The 19,920-nt window shown below is 42.5% G+C and overlaps 2 protein-coding genes across 3 annotated transcripts in view; one reads left to right on the plus strand and one right to left on the minus strand.

The window, feature by feature from the left end:
• skap2 (src kinase associated phosphoprotein 2) overlaps positions 1-19,920 on the plus strand; it is a 135,813-nt gene that overhangs the window by 7,348 nt on the left and 108,545 nt on the right. The gene's annotated exons all lie outside the window — the stretch shown is intronic.
• tax1bp1b (Tax1 (human T-cell leukemia virus type I) binding protein 1b) overlaps positions 15-19,920 on the minus strand; it is a 34,723-nt gene continuing 14,817 nt past the window's right edge. For both annotated transcript variants that reach the window (XM_084053271.1, XM_084053272.1), the window contains exons 4-18: positions 19,396-19,586; positions 18,029-18,187; positions 15,781-15,929; positions 14,674-14,764; positions 12,597-12,782; positions 11,009-11,260; positions 10,370-10,543; positions 9,388-9,460; positions 9,179-9,297; positions 8,049-8,174; positions 5,609-5,695; positions 3,655-3,859; positions 3,066-3,229; positions 1,974-2,059; positions 15-1,600 (exon numbers count right to left, since the gene is read on the minus strand). In XM_084053271.1, coding sequence (XP_083909397.1) covers positions 1,402-1,600; positions 1,974-2,059; positions 3,066-3,229; positions 3,655-3,859; positions 5,609-5,695; positions 8,049-8,174; positions 9,179-9,297; positions 9,388-9,460; positions 10,370-10,543; positions 11,009-11,260; positions 12,597-12,782; positions 14,674-14,764; positions 15,781-15,929; positions 18,029-18,187; positions 19,396-19,586 — 2,261 coding nt within the window. In that variant the 3' untranslated portion in view covers positions 15-1,401. The remainder of the gene's footprint in view (positions 1,601-1,973; positions 2,060-3,065; positions 3,230-3,654; positions 3,860-5,608; positions 5,696-8,048; positions 8,175-9,178; positions 9,298-9,387; positions 9,461-10,369; positions 10,544-11,008; positions 11,261-12,596; positions 12,783-14,673; positions 14,765-15,780; positions 15,930-18,028; positions 18,188-19,395; positions 19,587-19,920) is intronic.

Consider the following 19,920-nt stretch of genomic DNA (forward strand, 5'->3'; position numbering starts at 1 on the left):
GTTAGGAGAACCACTTGATTGAAACAGATTTTTATTTAGTTTATGTTTGATACATGGGACTCACAAAACAAAAGTCAAAAAGTATCTATGACAGAAATAACTTAGTTTTCGTAAAATATAAACCAAAGAAAATAATCTAAACAGAAGCCTGGCATGCAGCGATGACTAGCTGATGATAATAGGTGTTTGTTAGCCAGACGCGATTAGGTAATGGTAAAAACACAACAGAAGAAACCAGCTACGGCTAACATAAAGACAGATCTCTTTTAAATACACAAATCAGGTCAAAGCTTTCACAACATTCATTGGCATTAATACCTTATCCTAAAATAAATGATTTTACAATATAGATAAACCGGTTTTGATGTAATTTGCAGAAGTAAGCATTCGTCCCTGACTGCATATAGTGCACCAAGGCTGTTTTCCAAAAGTGATGGACACCTGAATGGTATGCCAAATTTATGCTCTGCTGCACACTGAAAATAGCTGACCTACAAGCTCACCACACGTTGCACCTGTGATGCGTTGTGAGCTTGTAGGTATACTATTTTCGGCACGCAATGCCGTCCGTCGTGTGACAAAATATGAATCGTTATGATGACGGGGGGGCGCATTTTGTTGGAAGCGTTTAAATGTGAAGTTTGGTAAACACTCGCTGCGTCTTTCCCTGATTTGAGACGTTTAGTGTTCAAACGGATCTGAGAAAGATCTGAGAGACTCCAGTAAACGTGAGCCTAAAGAACAGTCTTACCCCACACCCCCTAAAACAGTGGTTCCTATTCCAAACTGCGCTCCTCAGGATGCCTGGTACTCATGGTTTCACATCCCACCGGGACGTTAATTGCGTTCTCCTGGTGTCCTTGTAATTCTGTCTGTAGAAATAGGAAACTAGCAGTACCAGGGGTCCCGGGGACCAGAGTTGGGAAATGACTGCACCAAATAAATCACTGAAACCCCCAGTGAAGGGTCTATTAGAAAATATTTGGATTTGCTAATACGCATTAGCCCCTGGGACACACGTTGAAACCTAATTTATACACCACAGTATGATGGTGTCGCTTGCCGAAAATAAAAACATTTCAAGCTAACAACGCATCGCATTGTGACTGAATATCTGATGTTTTCGGCAAGCATCACTATCTTCCAACGCAGCATAAATTACGCTTGACTTAGTAAATTATTTTTTCCTCTTTGTTTCTGAGTGCCACACCACTTTTGGGAGAATTTCCTCTAAGTTAGAAGTCACAAAGCGAAAAGTCAATAACAGTCCCTATCGGTCACACGGTTACGTACTGAAAAAGGGGTGCAGAGTGCGATTTTATTTCAGTGGAGAGTGGGTGGGGTGGGGGGCATGTTAGGCTCATTGCCCCCTCACCCACCCGCGGCCTTCAAGCTTTTAGTTTAGTCGAAGTTGAGCACGTTTCCGTCAAAGTGCGTGAGCACATGGTTCTCGAAGATCTTCTGGTCGCAGTCCAGGGGGAACTGCTCGCTGCACATGGGGCAGACCTTCCAGTGGCTCTCGACATGCTCCTCAAACTTACTCTGGTCGTAGTTCGGTGGGAAGATGACCCCGCACAGTGGACAGCGCTTCATGTCCATGCTGCGCATGGAAACGAGAGGACAGGACAGAAGGGGAGATAGAGAGGGAGGGAGAGAAAATCGAAGGAAAAAGAGAGATGGGAAAGGGGAGCAAGAGAGAAAAGAAAGGGAGAGGGAGGGAGAGAGAGAGAGCTTGTGTTAATAAGTAAGTCGAGTGATGGTGTTGGCAAAGCAGGCACGTTTGCTAATAAAGAGCATCTGTCTGGGGTCTACGTGGGTGGTCCGCTGGGCTACTAACATCAACATCAGTATAGAAAGGGTGGGGTTGTGTACGGCAGAAGACATATTTTACACATGGAACAATGCACAGGTGGGGGGGCCAGGCTGACCTGGAACCCCGACACGGGCATTTTAGACATGGTATGGTCACGTACCTGGAGTCAAAGCAGAAGGCAGTTTGTCCTTCGTTCATGAAGGGGCTGTGGGGTTCAGTCGCTGCGGGCTGCTCATTGGCGTTGCCCTAAACGTAGTCGGAATATATGATAAAGAATGATTATAAAGAATTTACTAGATTTTATTATACCTACATCTCATGAAGATGTTCAGAATGATTTTACCTGAAGGCGAGAGGGAAGTCTGTTAGTTACAAACTATTCTTTAGGACTACGGTAGTTTATAGGTTCAACTTTGTTTCTTTTCAAAACGTATTTAAGTCCCTGTCCATATGAAACCTAGTGGTTTAAATCCTCACAAAAATCATCTAGTTTCAATAAATGTACATGTATTTTTCTCCCCCCAAAAAACATCTCTAAATCCCTTTAGAGTACCTTCTCTCTTTGCAATATCTTTGCCCTCGTTTAGTATTCCATACCCTATGAATTAAACACACATTTGATCCTTTATTATTTGATAATCTAATGAGCATCCACAGAGAACATCCATGAGGGAGTGCATGTTTTGTTTCACTCAATCTGAGTTCTGACTTGTGTGCTCTGCTTTAACCCTGTTTTCAGTGAGTGCTAGTCTGCCAGATTTACTAGTAAAACACAAATTAATGCTTTGGAGATATGCAGAGTGCAAGAAATTACCAGGATTTTAAATAAAATACAATATGGGTGCTGACCTGTTGGGCCGACAGGACATGCTATCAAGCTAGCATTTCTACACAAAAAGCACGCAGTTACTTCCTTGTCGTTTTCTCTGTCTATTATTTTCATATCGGCACTTTAGCTTTATTCAGACTGCAGGCAAATCCAAGGCAAAGCTGATCTTTAGGACTGACAGTCCACAATGTTATTTGAACGTGATCAGATCGAATTTGTGTATTCAGGCATCGTCAACCTATCTGCGTTTGTTGCAGATAGGTCGATCTACAAGCTCTATCTCTGTTCAGACAAAATCTGATTCAAATCGAGATGGGCCAAAAATCTGTCCGTGTGAACATAGCCTTTTGAGCTACATACTATCTATGAAAGAAGCTACAGAAATAAAGCGTATTCTAATTATTCATGTTATCGTCATATTACATTGTTGTTATTGTTGTGCTGCTCCTCTGTGTCGTCGAGGGCGTCGGGCCGGCTGAGGTTGCGGGTGGGCTGGATGCACACCACGTTGCTGTCCCAGGAGGGGGGGCCCACGGGAGGCAGGCGCAGCAGCTGGTCATCAGAGAACTGCTCGTCTACCTCCTCGTCTGCAAGAGGACATGGTGGGAGAAAAGTCAATGACAGCAAATCCAAACATTTCTATGTACTCTGTATATCAAGGGTTCCCAAAATTCAGACATCGTCAACCTATCTGCACTTGTTGCTGCGGTAATGACGAAACTACATACGCGTGATTAATGCTTATTGTGAGCTTTTAGAATTTCATTGAGCTACACCGTCGTTCGACGAAGTATCAGACTTCACTGTCCAATATGTCCACAGACACATCTTTAGAAATCAGATTTAAATAGCAAAATGTGTTTTTTTCTTTTTGCTGCTTAGATTTGATAAAAACCTGAAATCTGATTTCAATCTAGAAAAGGCAAAAAAAAAATTGTATTTGGGTTGCCAATCTGAACACAGCCTAAGTCTATGGGTGTGCATTACTTTCACAGAGGTGGGGTCAACTGACCTCTTGTGTCCGAGGAGCTGGAGTAGGGGTTCCCAAAGTGCAGCTGGGAGGGGGGGCTCTGGGACACCAGCAGAGGGGTGGGTGCGTCCTGGCTGTAGGGGAGTGGATACTGCAGAAACACAGGAACGCTGCTCTGGCTGCACTCCACGTTGTTGAGTTTCTCAGTAGTGGACTGCTCTTTCTTGTTGCTGGTCTTCGTCCCATCCTGATGGGGAGAGACGGGGGGGCAAACGATCAGCTGCCCTGCTTTGTCTTTTATTCAATATTATCCATGCAGGCCTATTATGTCAAATAATGCATGTGCAGGTCATCCTATACCATACATGGGCAACAGTCGGCCCAAATATTATTTTATCTTAAAATAACTATTAGTATCTATTACTACTGTAGGGCTTGACTTTACCAGCCACATGGCTTAGGGTTATTCCTCAGTTCAAATTGGTTGCGCACCACGCTGCGCACCACAAATAGCTGCCGTGCAAGCTCGTAGGGAGCTTGTAGATTGGCTATTTTCGGTGCATGACACCAGCGTGCAACTAAATATAAATCATCCTTTAGCGTTTAGAGCAGCGATCTTCAATGTTTTTCAGGCCAAGGACCCCTTAGCTGAGAGACAGATGAAGCAGGGACCCCCCACTATTGTATAAAATTGTGTTGCACAGGGTCCCCACACATTTTTAGCAATGAATTTCCAAAACTTTTCCAAAACTTTTCCATAATATTTAGCCCAATTTCCAGGCCTATATAACAATCATTCGGCGCAATAATGTGTCTCTTACTCCTATGTAGAATGCCCAAAGATAGGCAGTGTAGCAAAAATAAAGTTTGAGACATACATTAGGCTGCCGTCACACAGGCCGTTCGGAGAAAAACTACTTATGTTACATATTTCGTGTAATATTATTCATGTTTATGAAAATGTTTTGTTTTAACAAAATCAATAGCCAAAAACAATGCATAGCCAAATATTTTTCCAGGACCCTTGATAAATTCCAGGACCTTTGATGATGTTTGATCAATTTCAAACCTTTTCCAGTACTGGATTTTTTTTTTTTTTTTTTTTTAATATTTCCAGGAATTTCATGACCGTGGGGACCCTGGTTGCATATTAAACTTGTTCATAGATAGCTTCATAAGCTTGTTTGGCAGGACTGTCATTGTGTAGCGTTGTGTTGGATTCACGTTCATGTGTATTTTCAGACAGATGGTTTAACCACTTAAACCATCAATAGCCGACCTACAGGCGTTGTGAGCTTGTAGGTCTGCTTTTTTCAGCTAATGTTCCCCTCAGAATACGGATGCTAGGGTTCAAGTGGTCAATGTAAAAAAAAATCACACAAAGATGGAACCCCCTGTAGTAAATCTGAGGACCCCCTACTGAAGACACCTGGTTTAGAAAAAAAGCTAAGATTTAGCCAAGGGCAAGAGATGTTGGACTCTATGGAATCCAAATGACTGCAATCAGTCGAGGCGACTGAGAACTTGAATCCATGCAGACAACACAGTCACACAGCAAGCAGCACCGGGGGGAAGCTGCGGATTCTCGGCTGGCTCTTTCGGTCTCGCAAACAGTTTAATTAGCGTCTTCGTCGAAAAAAGAAACTCCTCTTGTTTTCAAAGAGAGACGGGAGGCTGGGTTTTATTTGACGTTTGTTGCAGGCGCCAATTTTATTTACAGTCTAAACCTCAAATTGGGTCATTTTGCTCCTCTGAGCTGCTGCAGAGCTGCCTCTGAGTTGTGGGGTTCTGGGGCCAACGTGGACCTTGCTGTGGTCCAGAGTAATTGAATGGAAAATCAGAACTCATTTACTTAGCTTCTCCAATTAGAGAGACATTTTAAAACCCAGACCAGATTGGGAAAGGGAAAGAAATGGCAGCTTTCAGGGTTTTTTCTTTTTTTTCCCCTTTTGGGTGGTACAAGTCTATAAAGAAGAAAATGAAAGCTGTCACTAACCCCCTCCAGTTTGTCCTTCTCCTTCATCAGGACCGTGATCGTATCCTTGAGTTCCTTCACTTCTCGTCCCTTCTCTGCCACCTGGCTCTGCAGCCCGTACACAAAAACACAATGAGAAAAAGAGAGAAAGAGGTTAAGTGTCACGTGGGTGCAAGAACTGACGTGTTTCCCGCTTGAAGAGCGGAAACCAGAAGTACTCGGAGTACTTCAGCGTGTGACGTTAATTGATCATGGCTGTCAAAGGCTTCCTTCTAGGTCGAGGCCTAATTTATGTACAGTAGAGCTCAAAGCAAAACAACCTGTTTGAATCCCCCCGCCCCCCACAAGGCGCTGAGCAAATATCCGGCCGTCCTGAGCCAAGCACCGGCATTAGCCGCCAGGCAGCGGCCCGGGGATTCCTCAGAGCGTGGCCTCGACTGTCTCCACGGCCTCACATAAACAGCAGTAAAAAGGTCTTCTCTGGCCCATAAACAACACTGTCAGAAGGGATTGTGTTCGGGCTGGACAGATAGCATCAAAGGCTGGAGTGGAGTCGCTGAGCTAGAGCAGCCACACACACAGCCATGAAAAACACCAGACTACCAGTACAGACTGTCCCCAAACAAATGAATACAGTTGACCAGTCCTGTGTGTGTAGTGTAGTGTAGTGGTTCTCAAACTTTTTAATCTCAAGGACCCCCAGTTTAATATGCATTAGACCTGTTACGATCCCGTCTAGGGGAAAATGAAAGGACTGTGACATAAAGTCACATGTAACAAGACCACAGACCCCCATTTGATTAAAAACAAATCTATCTATGGGACCGCAATCTATTATATAAAATCCTAACTCTGACAGTGTACAAATGGAACCAAAGGGACCCCCCTAAGGGTCCATTTGAGTTACAGTCCCGTAACTCCTGAAGGACCCCAGTTTGAGAACCACAGTTGTAGTGTTCAATGAAGCAGGCTTGACATTCAACAACAAAAAGTATAGCAGTGATATGTGAGGTACACATGAACACAGCTTTTGCTACAATTTTATTATCTATGTGTGAAAAAAAATGCCCTGTGTTTAGGAAACTGTCTGAAAGATCCTTACATTAAATAAACAGCCATTACAAAAGTCATTATTGTCATAACATGGTGTATTAGTTATACAGTGCTGAACTACGGCTGCAGCTAACAATTATTCTGTAAAATCAATTCATCTGCGATATTTTTTTCTATAACTCAACTAATCCATGTAATTCATTTAGATAATAAACTGACAGCATGTGTTTACCAAGCCTTTCTTAATTTTATAATATCGAACAAAATTGCAAGTGGCCCATATTAGAAACGTTTACATGATACAAACATCACTAAACCAATTGTTCAGCTATACAAGTTTTAGTGAGATGAATTCTCTGTCGATCACTTGAGCCCTTTTAACCTGGGGTTACCCCTATTTTGGGCGTGTTATTATAGACAAAAACCATACTGAAATTGTGTTATTCTTATAAGTGAAAGATCTACAGCTCACAATGCGTGGCAGTGCAACGCGTTGTGTTTGTAGATCGGCTATATTGAAATAGAGCTTTTGTGAACAACCACTTGAACCCCAGCATCCATGTTCTGAGGGGGCCAAAAATAGCAGGCGCGTTGTTATTATTATTATTGTAGTAGATCAGCTATTTTTGGCAAAGAGATTTGGTGTAGACGGGAAAAAAGCGGTCCAAGAACAGAGCCAACTCAGGTCTAGTTTACTAAGTGTACAGCAGGGGTCTTCAACGTTTTCAGGCCAAGGACCACTTGGCTGAGAGAGAGATAAAGCAGGGACCCCCAATATATATAGTATAGAATATATTTTTTTCATAGATTTCATAGACTTGTTTGACAGCACTGTCATCAGTGTTGGATTCATTTTAATGTGTGTTTTCAGACTTTTAACCACATAAACCGTCCATACTAAGTAAACTTGACCCACTCTGTACTTGGTCTGCTCTTTTTTTCCCCCCTACACCAAACCTCTTTGCCGAAAATAGCAGATCTAGCGCGAGGCGTTGTGTGCTTGTAGATCTGCTATTTTTGGCTAAAGTTCTCCTCAGAATAGGGATGCTTGGTTGAAGTGGTTAATATAAAAATCACAAAGATTTGGCGGCCCCCCTGTAGTAACTCTGAGGACCCCCTAGGGGTCCCGGACCCCTGTTGAAGACCCCTGGTGTAGAGGGTTTAGCCACTTAAAACCCCAGCATCCGTATTCCCTAACCTTTGCAAGCTCTCAACCTTCGTTGAGAGCTTGCTCGGCTATAGAGCTCGGCTATTTTCAGCAGAGATATTAAATGTAGAGCGAAAACAGAAAATAAACTAGTATAAAGCCCTGAAGGACTCCGGTCAACCATATAGGGTTTAAGTGGTTCAGTAGTTAATGGTTTCACCCCCTGCTGTGTGTGTGTGGGGGGGGGGGGGAAGTACAGACCTTGTAGCGGTCCTCCTCCGCAGCCAGCTGCATCTTCAGACCGTCATTGATCTTCAGCTGCTCCTTCAGTTTCACCTCCATCTTAGCCAGCTCTTCTGCAAACATGCAGCTTCGCTCCTTCTCCTCCTACATAACGGATCAAACTGGGTTCATTGGGGTCCCTCGCATTCTGTGTAGCTCAGCCGTAATATCTGTGTATTTCACTGCGTATCAGTCAGCTGTATTAGCATTCTGTTCTCTGAGCAAGCTGGGAATTCATTGCTAGTAACAAATAAAATGCTAGTGGTATGTTTTGATTGTGGCTGGGAAGTCTACACGACCAGACACTTTGGCAAGTAACCAGCCTTCAAGAGTCCTGTTCTATTTTATATTAAAATCTCAAATCTAATTCAAGCGTCTGGTGAATTTTGGAATTCTTTAGCCATTGCGGCTGTTTGATGAAGTTGGTTTCCTTGTATATTATATTCACTTGTGTCTTAGGTTTATATCCTAAATCTGCAATCTGGACAACTTCCACACCTGACCATGTACTACACTCATTAGCCAATGGAGTGCTGTAAAATGTGCCATTAGACTGCATTGTCTGAGTTGTATAATATTTGTGTTCACATTCACTCTTTAATTCACTGTGTAAAACAGACTTATAATGAAGTCGGATCAAATTTTATTGAACCGTATAACACAAACGAACAATAAAGCCCCTTGTACAGAGAGTCCGACGTTTTACACAGAAAAACAAACAAACTTATAAACAAACACACTTCTTTATGAGCTCTTTCACACTTACTCGGAAACACCTCCATTTGTTTTTCTCCAATCAAACCCAGTTAATTCCTGCATTTCTTCAGATGCGTCAAAAACTGATTGACTAATAAAACATTGCATCGAACTCTGTGTGCAAGGGCCTTAAAACCACATGCCTATTCTGTGGTGAACATTCAGCGAAAATAGATGATCCACAAGCTCACAACGCATCTCGTTGCGACGCATTTTGAGTTTGTAGATCGGCTATTTGTTTAAAGAGATTTGGTGTATAGGGCAAAAAAGGTGCAGACCTAGTATAGAGCCCTGGAGGACCACGGTCAATGACGTACATAAGAGTTTAAGTGCTTAACAGTAAGAATTCTTACGCTGAGCATCTGTTTGTATTTCCTGTACTTGTCGCTCCTGTCAGACGCCTCCCTGCTAATGCCTTTGAGCTTCTCCTGAATGAGGGCTTCCAGCATGGGCTCAGCAGAGCCAGGGCTGCCTGCAGAGACACACACACACAGTCATGTACCTGAGGCAGAGCCGTGCGTCACAAGGGGGACAACACATTGTTGTGTTTAGATGGAGGTACCTGGTACGGAAGTGTCTGGACTCCCAGAGGCAGGGACCGTTATGGCTTCAGCTGCTGAGTACTTCTTCTGCTCCTAAAGACAGGAACACAAGCACAATTACTTGGGTTAGCCTTGGTTAGTGATGTGCGGGGTCGACTGGTTCGTCTATATACTTTTTATACATTCTATTTTCGCTATTCATCTATATACAGTATATGCTGACAATAGGCACTCCAACCTACTTACTGCATATATTCTATTTTAGCCATTTGTCTACATATTTTGAATATCTCTGTGTCGGGCAGAAACCAGCTATGTCCAAAATATTAACTTTTCAGGACAAACGTGTTTTTAGAACAACACAATACTGCCTCATCAAAGCTGGTATGGTGACTCTATACCTTGTCAGATACTTGAACGTGTCCTTATATTATCATCATCACCAAAATACAGCTCAAGTGGAGTTAGGAGGTTTTTGATAGATATGTGTAGATAGGTTTTTTTTCCATCCGACTTCGTCATTCTAATCAATGGGGGACGAACCACCAAACTCCACAAGTTAGTTAGGTGGTTTGTCCGACAGGTTAGGAGGTTTAGTCAGAAGCGCACGTAAAGGGTGTTCAATAGCACTGATTTATAAAAAAAAGAAAAACAGAGATAGTTGGTTTCTGCCAGACAGTGACGATATACTGTATTCTATTTTCACTATACGTACTGTATGTATTCTATTTCCACTATTCATCTATATACACAGTACATCATATAACAAAGTATACAGGGCTTAAGTGGTTGACTGACTAATTGACTTGAAAGATTGAACACACACACACACACACACACACACACACACACACACACACACACACACACACACACACACACACACACACACACACACACACACACACACACACACACACACACACACACACACACACACACACACACACACACACACACACACACACACACAGTGAGTTTAAATCGTGCTTGAACACTCACCCCCGGTTCAGAGAACCTGAGCACCTGCCTCTGCAGCCTCTGGCACTCCTTGTACTTGTCCTTGTAGTGTTCTGCTGCCATGTGCAGCCTGAGTTTCAGGTCCTCCACCTCTCTCTGCATCTCAGCCACCACGGTCGGCTCTGCGGCCGCCTCCTCCTCCTCCTCTGCCCTGGCCTGGCCAACGCAACGCGACAAGCAACGTCAATGGTCAATGTCATGCTAGATGTAGTGTGGCCAATTGCAGAATAATTGTATCTCAAAAAACAGAATAGTGTCCTCGTAGCTTTGTTCGGTTTGAATGGGAAACACAATGACACCTTTATGTTGTGTTTCCCGTTCAAATCTGCTGCCGAGCCAATCAAACGAAGCTATGGGAAAATGAACCGGAATAGGAAACGGGTATGGCACCGTCTGGAAACCCGGGACAACAGTTATGCATAGAGCCCATTCTTCAAAGTATTTTGAATTCTGTCAACACCATGCATCCAATTGCAGTAAATGCAAATATAGCATCTTTAAACATCAGTTTTCTCACACATTTACAATGAATCCTCGTCAAAACAAATGCCAGGCCTCTCTGTGCACTGTAATTGGGAGCAATTTCATGTGAGTAAAACGTGACCGAAGGGTCCTCCTCACCGCCTCTCTCTTGGCGTCGGCCTTCATCTGCTCGACGAGGCGCTCTAGGCGGACGCACTGCGCCTGCGCGTCGGTCTTGCCCTGCTTCAGCGCGTCCGCCTCCAGCTTCATGCGGTACAGGTCGGACATGCTGCGGTCGCGGGCGCTGGAGGCGTCGCGCAGCTCGGCAGACAGCATGGCCGACTGCTGCTGGGTGGCCTGTAGCTGTTCCTCCTTCTGACGGAGCTGTTCCTTCAGGACCTTCATATCTCCCTGCAAGGGATGGGCGGGGGTCAGAATGATGTGTGGTTCTACATATCGTCCTTGTCGGTCAGACAACTAAATAAACTACAGCGTCAAGCAAAAGTATCAAAAGTAGCAGATATACAAGCTCGAAAGCGCCGCGTTTTGAGCTTGTATATCTGATACTTTTGATACTTTCGAATTTGAATCCTGAAAAGTACGTTTTGGACAGAGGTTTCCACCCGACAGAGACGCTATTGTACAAGGAACTTCTATGGTGCATCAACAGAAATGTTTAGGTTTGAAATGCTCAGTTAATTCTGACCAAAATAAGTAATAGAAGAAGTTAAAGGAACACTTCACTTAAATTGGTCCTCACTAATGCTCATTATTAGATGGTTCGTGGTACCATTTATGTCTACTCGCTTTGCGTCTCATCGGTGGGCTGTTGAAATGCCTACCAATGATATCATTGATGGGGATAGCAAGTTAACTCATTCCCTGCCTAGAACGACTAAAACGACTTCTGTCCATAAGCCATGCCTGCCTAGAACGACTAAAACGACTTTTTAAAAAATTAAAAAAATTAAAAATATTTTTTTTTATTTTTTTTTTATTTTTTTTTATTTTTTTGACCCAAAGACCAAGGAGATATGATTTTTCGAAGATATAGACTCCCATCCACTTCCTTGTTAACTTAAAACTTAAAAATTCTGTATCTCGGCTCCTGAGTACTTTTTTTTTTCAATGAAAAATATGGCAGTGTTCAAACGCGGCCAGAAATAATTCTGGCAGTGAATGAGTTAATGGAAAAACTACACCTTTTTCTCTTCTTGGAAAGTTAGCACGCGGAAACAGAAGCCATTGTTCTTGCATCAATAAAAAATGGAAAATAAAATAGATTGAAATCCTGTTTGAATTTAATACCAACGTCATCAGTAGGCAGTACTAGGCCCATTTTTGATCCATCCACAGAACACCTCTGAGACTAAGCGCTGCATGTAGACAGAAATGACAACATCCCTTAGTATTACTGAGGACCCATATATGGAGATGAGATGATGTTGAAGAAAGGCCCAATGTTCCTCTAAGTAAGTGTATTTTAACAGCCTACTGTAACCGCATTACAATTGCTTGAGACATAGTGGAAATGGGCACACAACACCTTGTTATATTATGGCCATGGACTCCATTACACTCCATGGAATGGTTGGCAATATTTGACAACCATTTAAATTAATGTAAATTAATATACATTGTCTGTCAATATATACATTTCTTTCATTATCCAACATAACTAAGCCAGCTAAGAAGCAATGCAGAAGTGATGACATAAGTAAGATAAGAGTTGTTATTGGAGGTGTACCAGAGGGGAGACTTTGGCCAGGATCTCTCTGTGCTGTTTGTCCTTCTCAGTGAGGCAGGCCTGCAGACGAGCCACCTCGTCTTTGAACTGGGCGATAGTGTTCTCTTTGTTCATGTCTACCGACTTCAGCATCTGCAGCTCTGCGCTCAGCTTGGTGTTCTCCAGCTCACGGTTCTTCAGGTGAATCTACACACATGCACACACACACACACACACACACACACACACACACACACACACACACACACACACACACACACACACACACACACACACACACACACACACACACACACACACACACACACACACACAATTGTATTTGTGAGGACCTTCCATTGAATACAATCATTCACCAACTCTACTCTCCCTTACTCTTACGTGTATAGCAGGTTGGCGCCTCTCATGGCTGCTTCTGCCGTAAGTGTGTGAATGACTGTGAATGGGTGAAAGTGAGGCATACATTGTGGAGTGCCTTGAGTAGTCAGAAAAGTGCTATAAATGCGGTCCATTGACCATGCCTAAACCAGAAGGCTAAAGGTACCAAAGGCCCTTCTCGAAATGAGGACTGGCAAGATGATTTCCTTCATCTTTCTAGCAAATTGAGGACATTTGGACTGCACACCACACATGAAATTATATCACATGGGCTCATTCTGTCTTAGCCTACTGTATAGTACCTGTCACTAATGGCAGGCTCACACTACAAGACACTTTCAAAGTGGTCGTATTGCTGTACAGTTCACAGTACACAACATTCTGTCTTATAATCAGGTATCTTGTGTCGTTTTGGTTTACACATGACTGATCAGCCACATGGGGTCACACATTACAAGATATTTAACCAGGAGACATCTTTGACCATTTTGTCTGGTCTTCAAACTAATTGTGTAATGAAGTCCAAGTAGTTTGTGAGCTGATTTTCAGCTTAAAAACAAGAAGAATGAATGCAGGGGTTTATTACTCCTCCCACAGGTTTCATCCTCTGTAATGAACTGTGCACTCTCACTTCTCATTGGCTGTAGCTCGTCGCTGCTCTCACTGGCGGTCAAACACTTCATGCCAACTGATTTTGACTTGATATACCTCTCAAACGTCTGTGACACATCCGTGAGTGACTTGGTGACGTCTCTGAACAGTCCACACTCCACACACACACACAATCAAAGCTCAAGGAAGCAAACGTCCGTCTGCCTCTTATCTGGCGCTTTTGTCGGCTACGTCCAAAAACACTGTTTACCAAACAACATACGACAATTAAAGTAAATGTTGCGTGACGTTAATTACAAAACAGAGAGTGAGGTGAGCCTGTAAAGTTCCCCAGTACAGCTACGGTCTCAGTGTGACTGCACAAGCTAAATTAGCAAGCAGTTTTTTTACCCCCGTTTCCTTGGCGACAGTACGTACCACTCCCAAGTGTGCGCCACAACAAAGAGCCACAAAACACCAGTAGAAGAAGAAGGCAGAATAAGTCATGCCCTGTTTAGACTAAGTATATAGTCTGGGTGTATATTAAGCAAAAGCATAATGACCACAGGAGAGTGAAAAACACAACAGCAGCAGGAGATATTCACATATCTGGAAATCTAACGACTTCCGACTTGGGAAGGTCGGGCTGTTTTTTTCAAGCATTATCAGAACTAACATCGGAATCACTTTATTTGACGTGTACAATAAATCACTGGTTCTCAACGTGGGGGCTGAGGACCCCCAGGCATCCTTGAGGGGGTTCCAGGGGGTTCGCCAGCTAAATGACTGATAGCTAGTTAATAAATGGACTCTTATGGGTCTGTAACTCAGAGGGTGTACAAATGGAACCAAATGGATGTTTATGGGTCCATTTGGATCCATTTGTACGTTCTCAAGAGTTAAATGAATGCAGATGATTACAGTGTAGATTGGGGTATCAGAGGTAAGAATCGCATCAATTGGGGGCCTGTGGAAAAAAACGCATATCAAGCGGTCCTTGAAAATAAAATGGTTGAGAATCTCTACAATAAACTACAATGTGTGAGGTTGGTGCATACATATATTGATAAAGACTTTACTCTAGCTACAGTAAAACAAGACTGTTTACCTTGTAGAGTTCCTTCTCATCTTTCTCGTTCTTTAGATGGGACTCCAGGGCTTCCTTCTCCACCGTCAGCTTCTTCACCCTGTCCTTCAGTCTGAGGAAACAGGTCATAGTTTTATATATACATTTTTTAGCGGCGCTAGCCGCTCTATACCTTTAGGTATAGAGCGGATCCTGCTCTATACCTGACTTTGTCCGTGTTCACCATCAACGTTCTGATTGGTCAGACCCGTCAACGTTCTGATTGGTCAGACCCGTCAACAAAGTGATTGGTCAAGCTTCACGTGACACATGGCTATAAACACATTATAAACACATATCGATGACAAAATGTATCAAAGGCGCCGCTACCTTCACACAGGGTGTGATTTTTTCCTTTCCTTTCGAATCCCCCTCCCCCCCCCATTTAATTACAATATGTTTTTACCTGGGTATTAGGGCTTTACAGTAGGAGTGCAGCATTATTGCAATGCAAATCATACTGTAATGACATCTCAATATGGACTATGCTATCCATATTGATATCCAACAGGTTATAATGCTTCAGACACTTTCCTGAAGAACGTATTCTGGCTCTAATACAATCTCAGTCCAACAAATTAAGTTCAGTTTCCAAAACAAAAGCACAAACAGCACACACACACCTCTGGGCTCTCAACTCACACAGATCCATTTGGGTCCATTTTTTGCATTCCCTTAAACCCTTCAGACCGGGAAAGAATCTGTGTCATTTTTAGATTTCTTTGGGCTATTAAAAAAAATAGCAGATCTACAAACTCATTCGTGAAATATATATATATTTTTAAGCGAACTTTAAAAAAAACAGTGTTCCAGTGAACCACAGAAGCAAAGATTTGAGTTACCAATGTTCGCTTTAAAACTATATATATATATATTTAAAGATTGGCTACAGCCAATGATTTTAAAGATTTTTCAAAAATAGCAGATCTACAAGTTCATAGCGCGGCACTCGGTGCCGCGCTATGAACTTGTAGATCTGCTATTTTTGAATAGCCCAAAGGAATCTAAAATGACGCAAGACGCGACCCCCGGATTGAATGGGTTAAACTGCCTGACGCTGAGGATGTTATTGTGCATTCCTCAACTCACCCGTCCAACTCCGTTTCCTTCTGTAGGCCCTTCTGGGTGACTCCGATCAGGTCCTCCTCCAGCTGGAGGACCCTGGCCGTGGCCTCCTCCAGCCTCCTCTTCACCTCCTCTCGCTCCTCCTGCAGGGCCTGGGACGAACTCTGCACCTCCTGAACGGAACAGACACACCATTGCAAATCAATGGAGGGGAAAAATGCGGAGAGACTACTAGGGCACTTGGCATGCCCGCTTGTTATTTTGGGAATGCACATGTTCCAACCCCGGCCAGCCCAAAGGAGTCTTAGTTATGTTCAGAATTTTATCTTCCATGAAATTGGGTGTGCTAAATATGCTATGTCACGTACAAAGAAAATATTTTAAAATGTCTCAATGGCATTTAGGAGAGTGCCACTTCAAAACAATCAAACAAAAACACGCCGCAACATATTCCTTTTCATATCGTCGCTGTCGGGCAGAAAAAACTTGTATCTCCATATTTCATTTTTTAAATGTTATTCATAAATGAATGCGCTATTTGATGTAGTCATATGACAGTGTTGTGCGAAAATAGTCGCATCGCAGATCTGCTTTTTTGATATTTTTTTTTTACTTTTTTGATATAATAACATATACTGTGTATCTATTGTTGTATTGATTATGTTGCCAAATAATTTATGTTCGTTTTTTATTACTTTGTATTTTTTGTTAAGTGAGGTGAGATTAACTTTATAAACCCCACAGGGTTTTCTAAATCTCACCTGCACAACCCAATGCAATATTATGCTGTTAATATTTGTTGTTTTTAAATGTGCAAATAAAACATTTAAATAAATAAAAAAATGTGCAATGGGCGTTAAATCTGTCTTTGGGTTTAATAAATATTTAACAAAAAGTTAATAAAAAAGTACTAACAAGATCTTATGACTATATAATAATAAATAATAAGGATCTATTGGAACACAGATTCGACAAAACGACATGTTTTGGACATACAAGGTTTCCACAGGTTTCCAGAAAGCAGTTCAGTCTGGTACAGTACAGCGCATTCAGAGTTTTGGTTTAAGCCACTTTCATGGCAGCTAGCGAGCAATGGAGGGGATGGATTCTTCTACAGTATGTTTATAGGGAGAATTTTGGAATCATTTTTCTCGCACCACATAAAAAAGCCGTATAAAAGTGTAGTCATAAAATTAACAGCCGCAAAAAATCTGTAATCATGTTTTCATCTCAAAAGCTGTTTTTAAATGCCCCGGAAGATTTATGGTACATAAAAGAACGTTTGTAGAAATTAGTACCGACACTGCTTTTTAAAAGATGTGCTTAACATTATGCTGTAAAGAAAATGAAAATAATAATAAAACTCTGATAATAGGGACATTCATAACTGTCAAGGTCAGATTGATCTTTTTTGGTGCGTACAGACTGCGGTCTGTGGACAGATGAAGGGATGGGAGTTCAAGCCCACACTAGGGGGTGCTGAGAGACTGCGAGGCCAGATGTGAGTTCTGTACCTCATATCAACTGCAACAACTAAACACCAAGCTCTTGTCCCTCAACTACTTTCAACCTGGTGTCCCATTTTGGAGAAGTTATAAGCAAACATTCTAACTATTTAAAACATTCTTTAAAAAAAAAGGTCCCTTTTATTTTATAAATTTTTAATGTTCAAAAATAGCGAAAATTGCCAATCTACATACAAGCTCACAATGCGTTGCATCGCAATGCATTGGGAGCTTGTTGATCGGCTATTTTCGCAATTCATCAGACAACTAATAATGTGGACAATTTTATTTTCTAGGTACATACTGCTACGTTTTGACCTGTTCCGGGCCGGCTATACCGTTGTGTTAAGTATATGTCAAGGCATGTAATTTCAGTGAACAAAGCTGCAGAGGTTTGGAAAACAGGAAAAACATGGACAGTTACACCATGTTTAGACGGTGAGCGTTTCCTCTGTCTGGGCAGACCCCAGCCCCCACCTATCCCCATCCCCCTCTGAAGCAAAATCCTCAGTTCTCATTTAACTCTGAAAATGTAAAGAAAAATGGACCCTTTACACTCTCAGGAGCTCAATTAACCACTTGCAACCTTATTTTGGGCATGTCATAAGAGGCGAAAAGTAAAACAAAACAAAAATCTAATATTTTCTCACAATTAGTCAGCCCACATGCTCACAACGCATTCTATTTTCGCTATTTGTCGTTCGACAAAGCATATAGGGCTCAAGTGGTTAACACCGCAAACAGACTCGGCTCATGGTGGTTCTCACTTGGTTCTCTCTTCTCAGCTGGGCGCAGGTCTCCTTCTCCTGCTCGCACTCCTTCTGCAGGCGCTCCCTTTCCTCCTCCAGCTGCTCTTTCTCCTGCTGGAGGACAGCCATGTTCTTAACCAGTTCCTCCTTCTCTCTCTGGGCTTCCTCCATCTTTTGCTGCAAGAAAGAAGGAAAGAAAGAAAGAAAGAGGGGAAGCTTGTTGTAATAAAATGCTAGTTCATTCATCATGATGGTTCAGCATGGTTTAACAAGTCACCACCAGGTTAAAAAGAAAGAATTAAGAACTAAGTATGTTCTGTCCATCACCTCAATTCCAGCACAATATTGAGACAAACTTATTTTCATAACATACTATACCATATATTATACGCAGGGCAACCAGAGAGTTGATGGGCATCTCTTTTTAAATTTTAACCTAACCGTTACCCCTTTTATAAAGGTTTATATATTACCAACTTGTATATACTGTACATTAAAAATGGAAAACTGAATTGTTTTGTTGTTTTGTTTAGTTTTTCCATTTTCTTTTTAACCAGTAAGCTGCTCCTGAAAATGTCATTTAATGACAGGATATTAACCTCGCATAACAAATGTAAAATATTTTCAGCAGGAAATTAACCACTTAAAGCAGGGGTCTTCAACCTTTTCAGGCCAAGGACCCCCTAACTGAGAGAGAGATGAAGCAGGGACCCCCTCTATATATTACATAAAATTGTGTTGCAGATTATAAAGTTTTTCATAGATGTTGGATTCATGTTAATGTGTATTTTCATTTAACGACTTAAACCGTCAATACTTACTACATACTTACTAATACTAAACTTTCACTGTGTACTTGGTCTGCTCTTTTTTCCCCTCTTAGCCGATCTACAAGCTCACAACGCCTCGCGCTGCGAGGCGTTGTGAGCTTGTAGATTGGCTATTTTCGGCTAAAGTTGTCCTTAGAATAGGGATGCTAGGGTTCAAGTGGTTAATGTAAAAAACAATTATCCTATCACAGAGATTTGGCGGACCCCCTGTAGTAACTCTGAGGACCCCCTAGGGGTCCCGGACCCCCTGTTGAAGACCGCTGACTTAAACCCTTTATATTTCGTTGACCAGGGTCCTCCAGGGGTCTATACTTGGCCCGTCCTTTTTTCACCAAATCTATACCGAAAACAGCTATCGACAAACCCACACTGAGCTTGATTCTACAATTATCTACGAATGCTCACCTGTTATGCCAAGCCCAGAATTATGGACCCTAGGGGTTCATGTGGTTAACACCCCTGTCTTTCTGATTTCAGGGGCCATTTTGAGACCTCTCCAGGTATTTTCTTTTGGCCTTTGCCCCTTTTGTTATGTTTGTGTCGGTGCGCTTGTACCTCCAGGAAGCCGGCCTTGGTGGTGACCACCAGGATGTCTGAGTTGCACTCATCCTCCACGGTCAGGAGTTCGTCCTCACAGGGGCTGCTGGCGCGGAACTGGAAGGGCGTGCTGGCGCCGCGGATCTCCCCCTTATGGGTCACATAGCAGAACTGATAGAAATCCCCGTCGTCGTTGGGCACGTAGTATCCTGGAGGAGAAGAGAGACACTTTGGAGGTGTTGTGTGTGGTGAGGGAAAAGATGTTCGTCCAAAACCCCCTAAGCCAGTGGTTTTCAACCTTTTTCATGCCAGGGACCCCTAAATTAATATACATTTGGCCGCGGACCACCATCTGAAAAGGTTTTGTGCCAGGGACCCCCAGAAGCGAAGATTTGAGTAAAAAAATCTCTTTGAAAAATTAATATATTCAAAGATTTGCACACATTTTCAAGATTTTTCAAAAATAGCAGATCTACAAGCTAATGTGGTTAAAATGATTCTGAGGCTATGTTAACTAATTTAGCTGGGGACCCCCTGGTAGCC

Source organism: Gymnoscopelus microlampas, assembly GCF_963454915.1.
Source record: "Gymnoscopelus microlampas genome assembly, chromosome: 3".
NCBI lineage: Eukaryota > Metazoa > Chordata > Actinopteri > Myctophiformes > Myctophidae > Gymnoscopelus > Gymnoscopelus microlampas.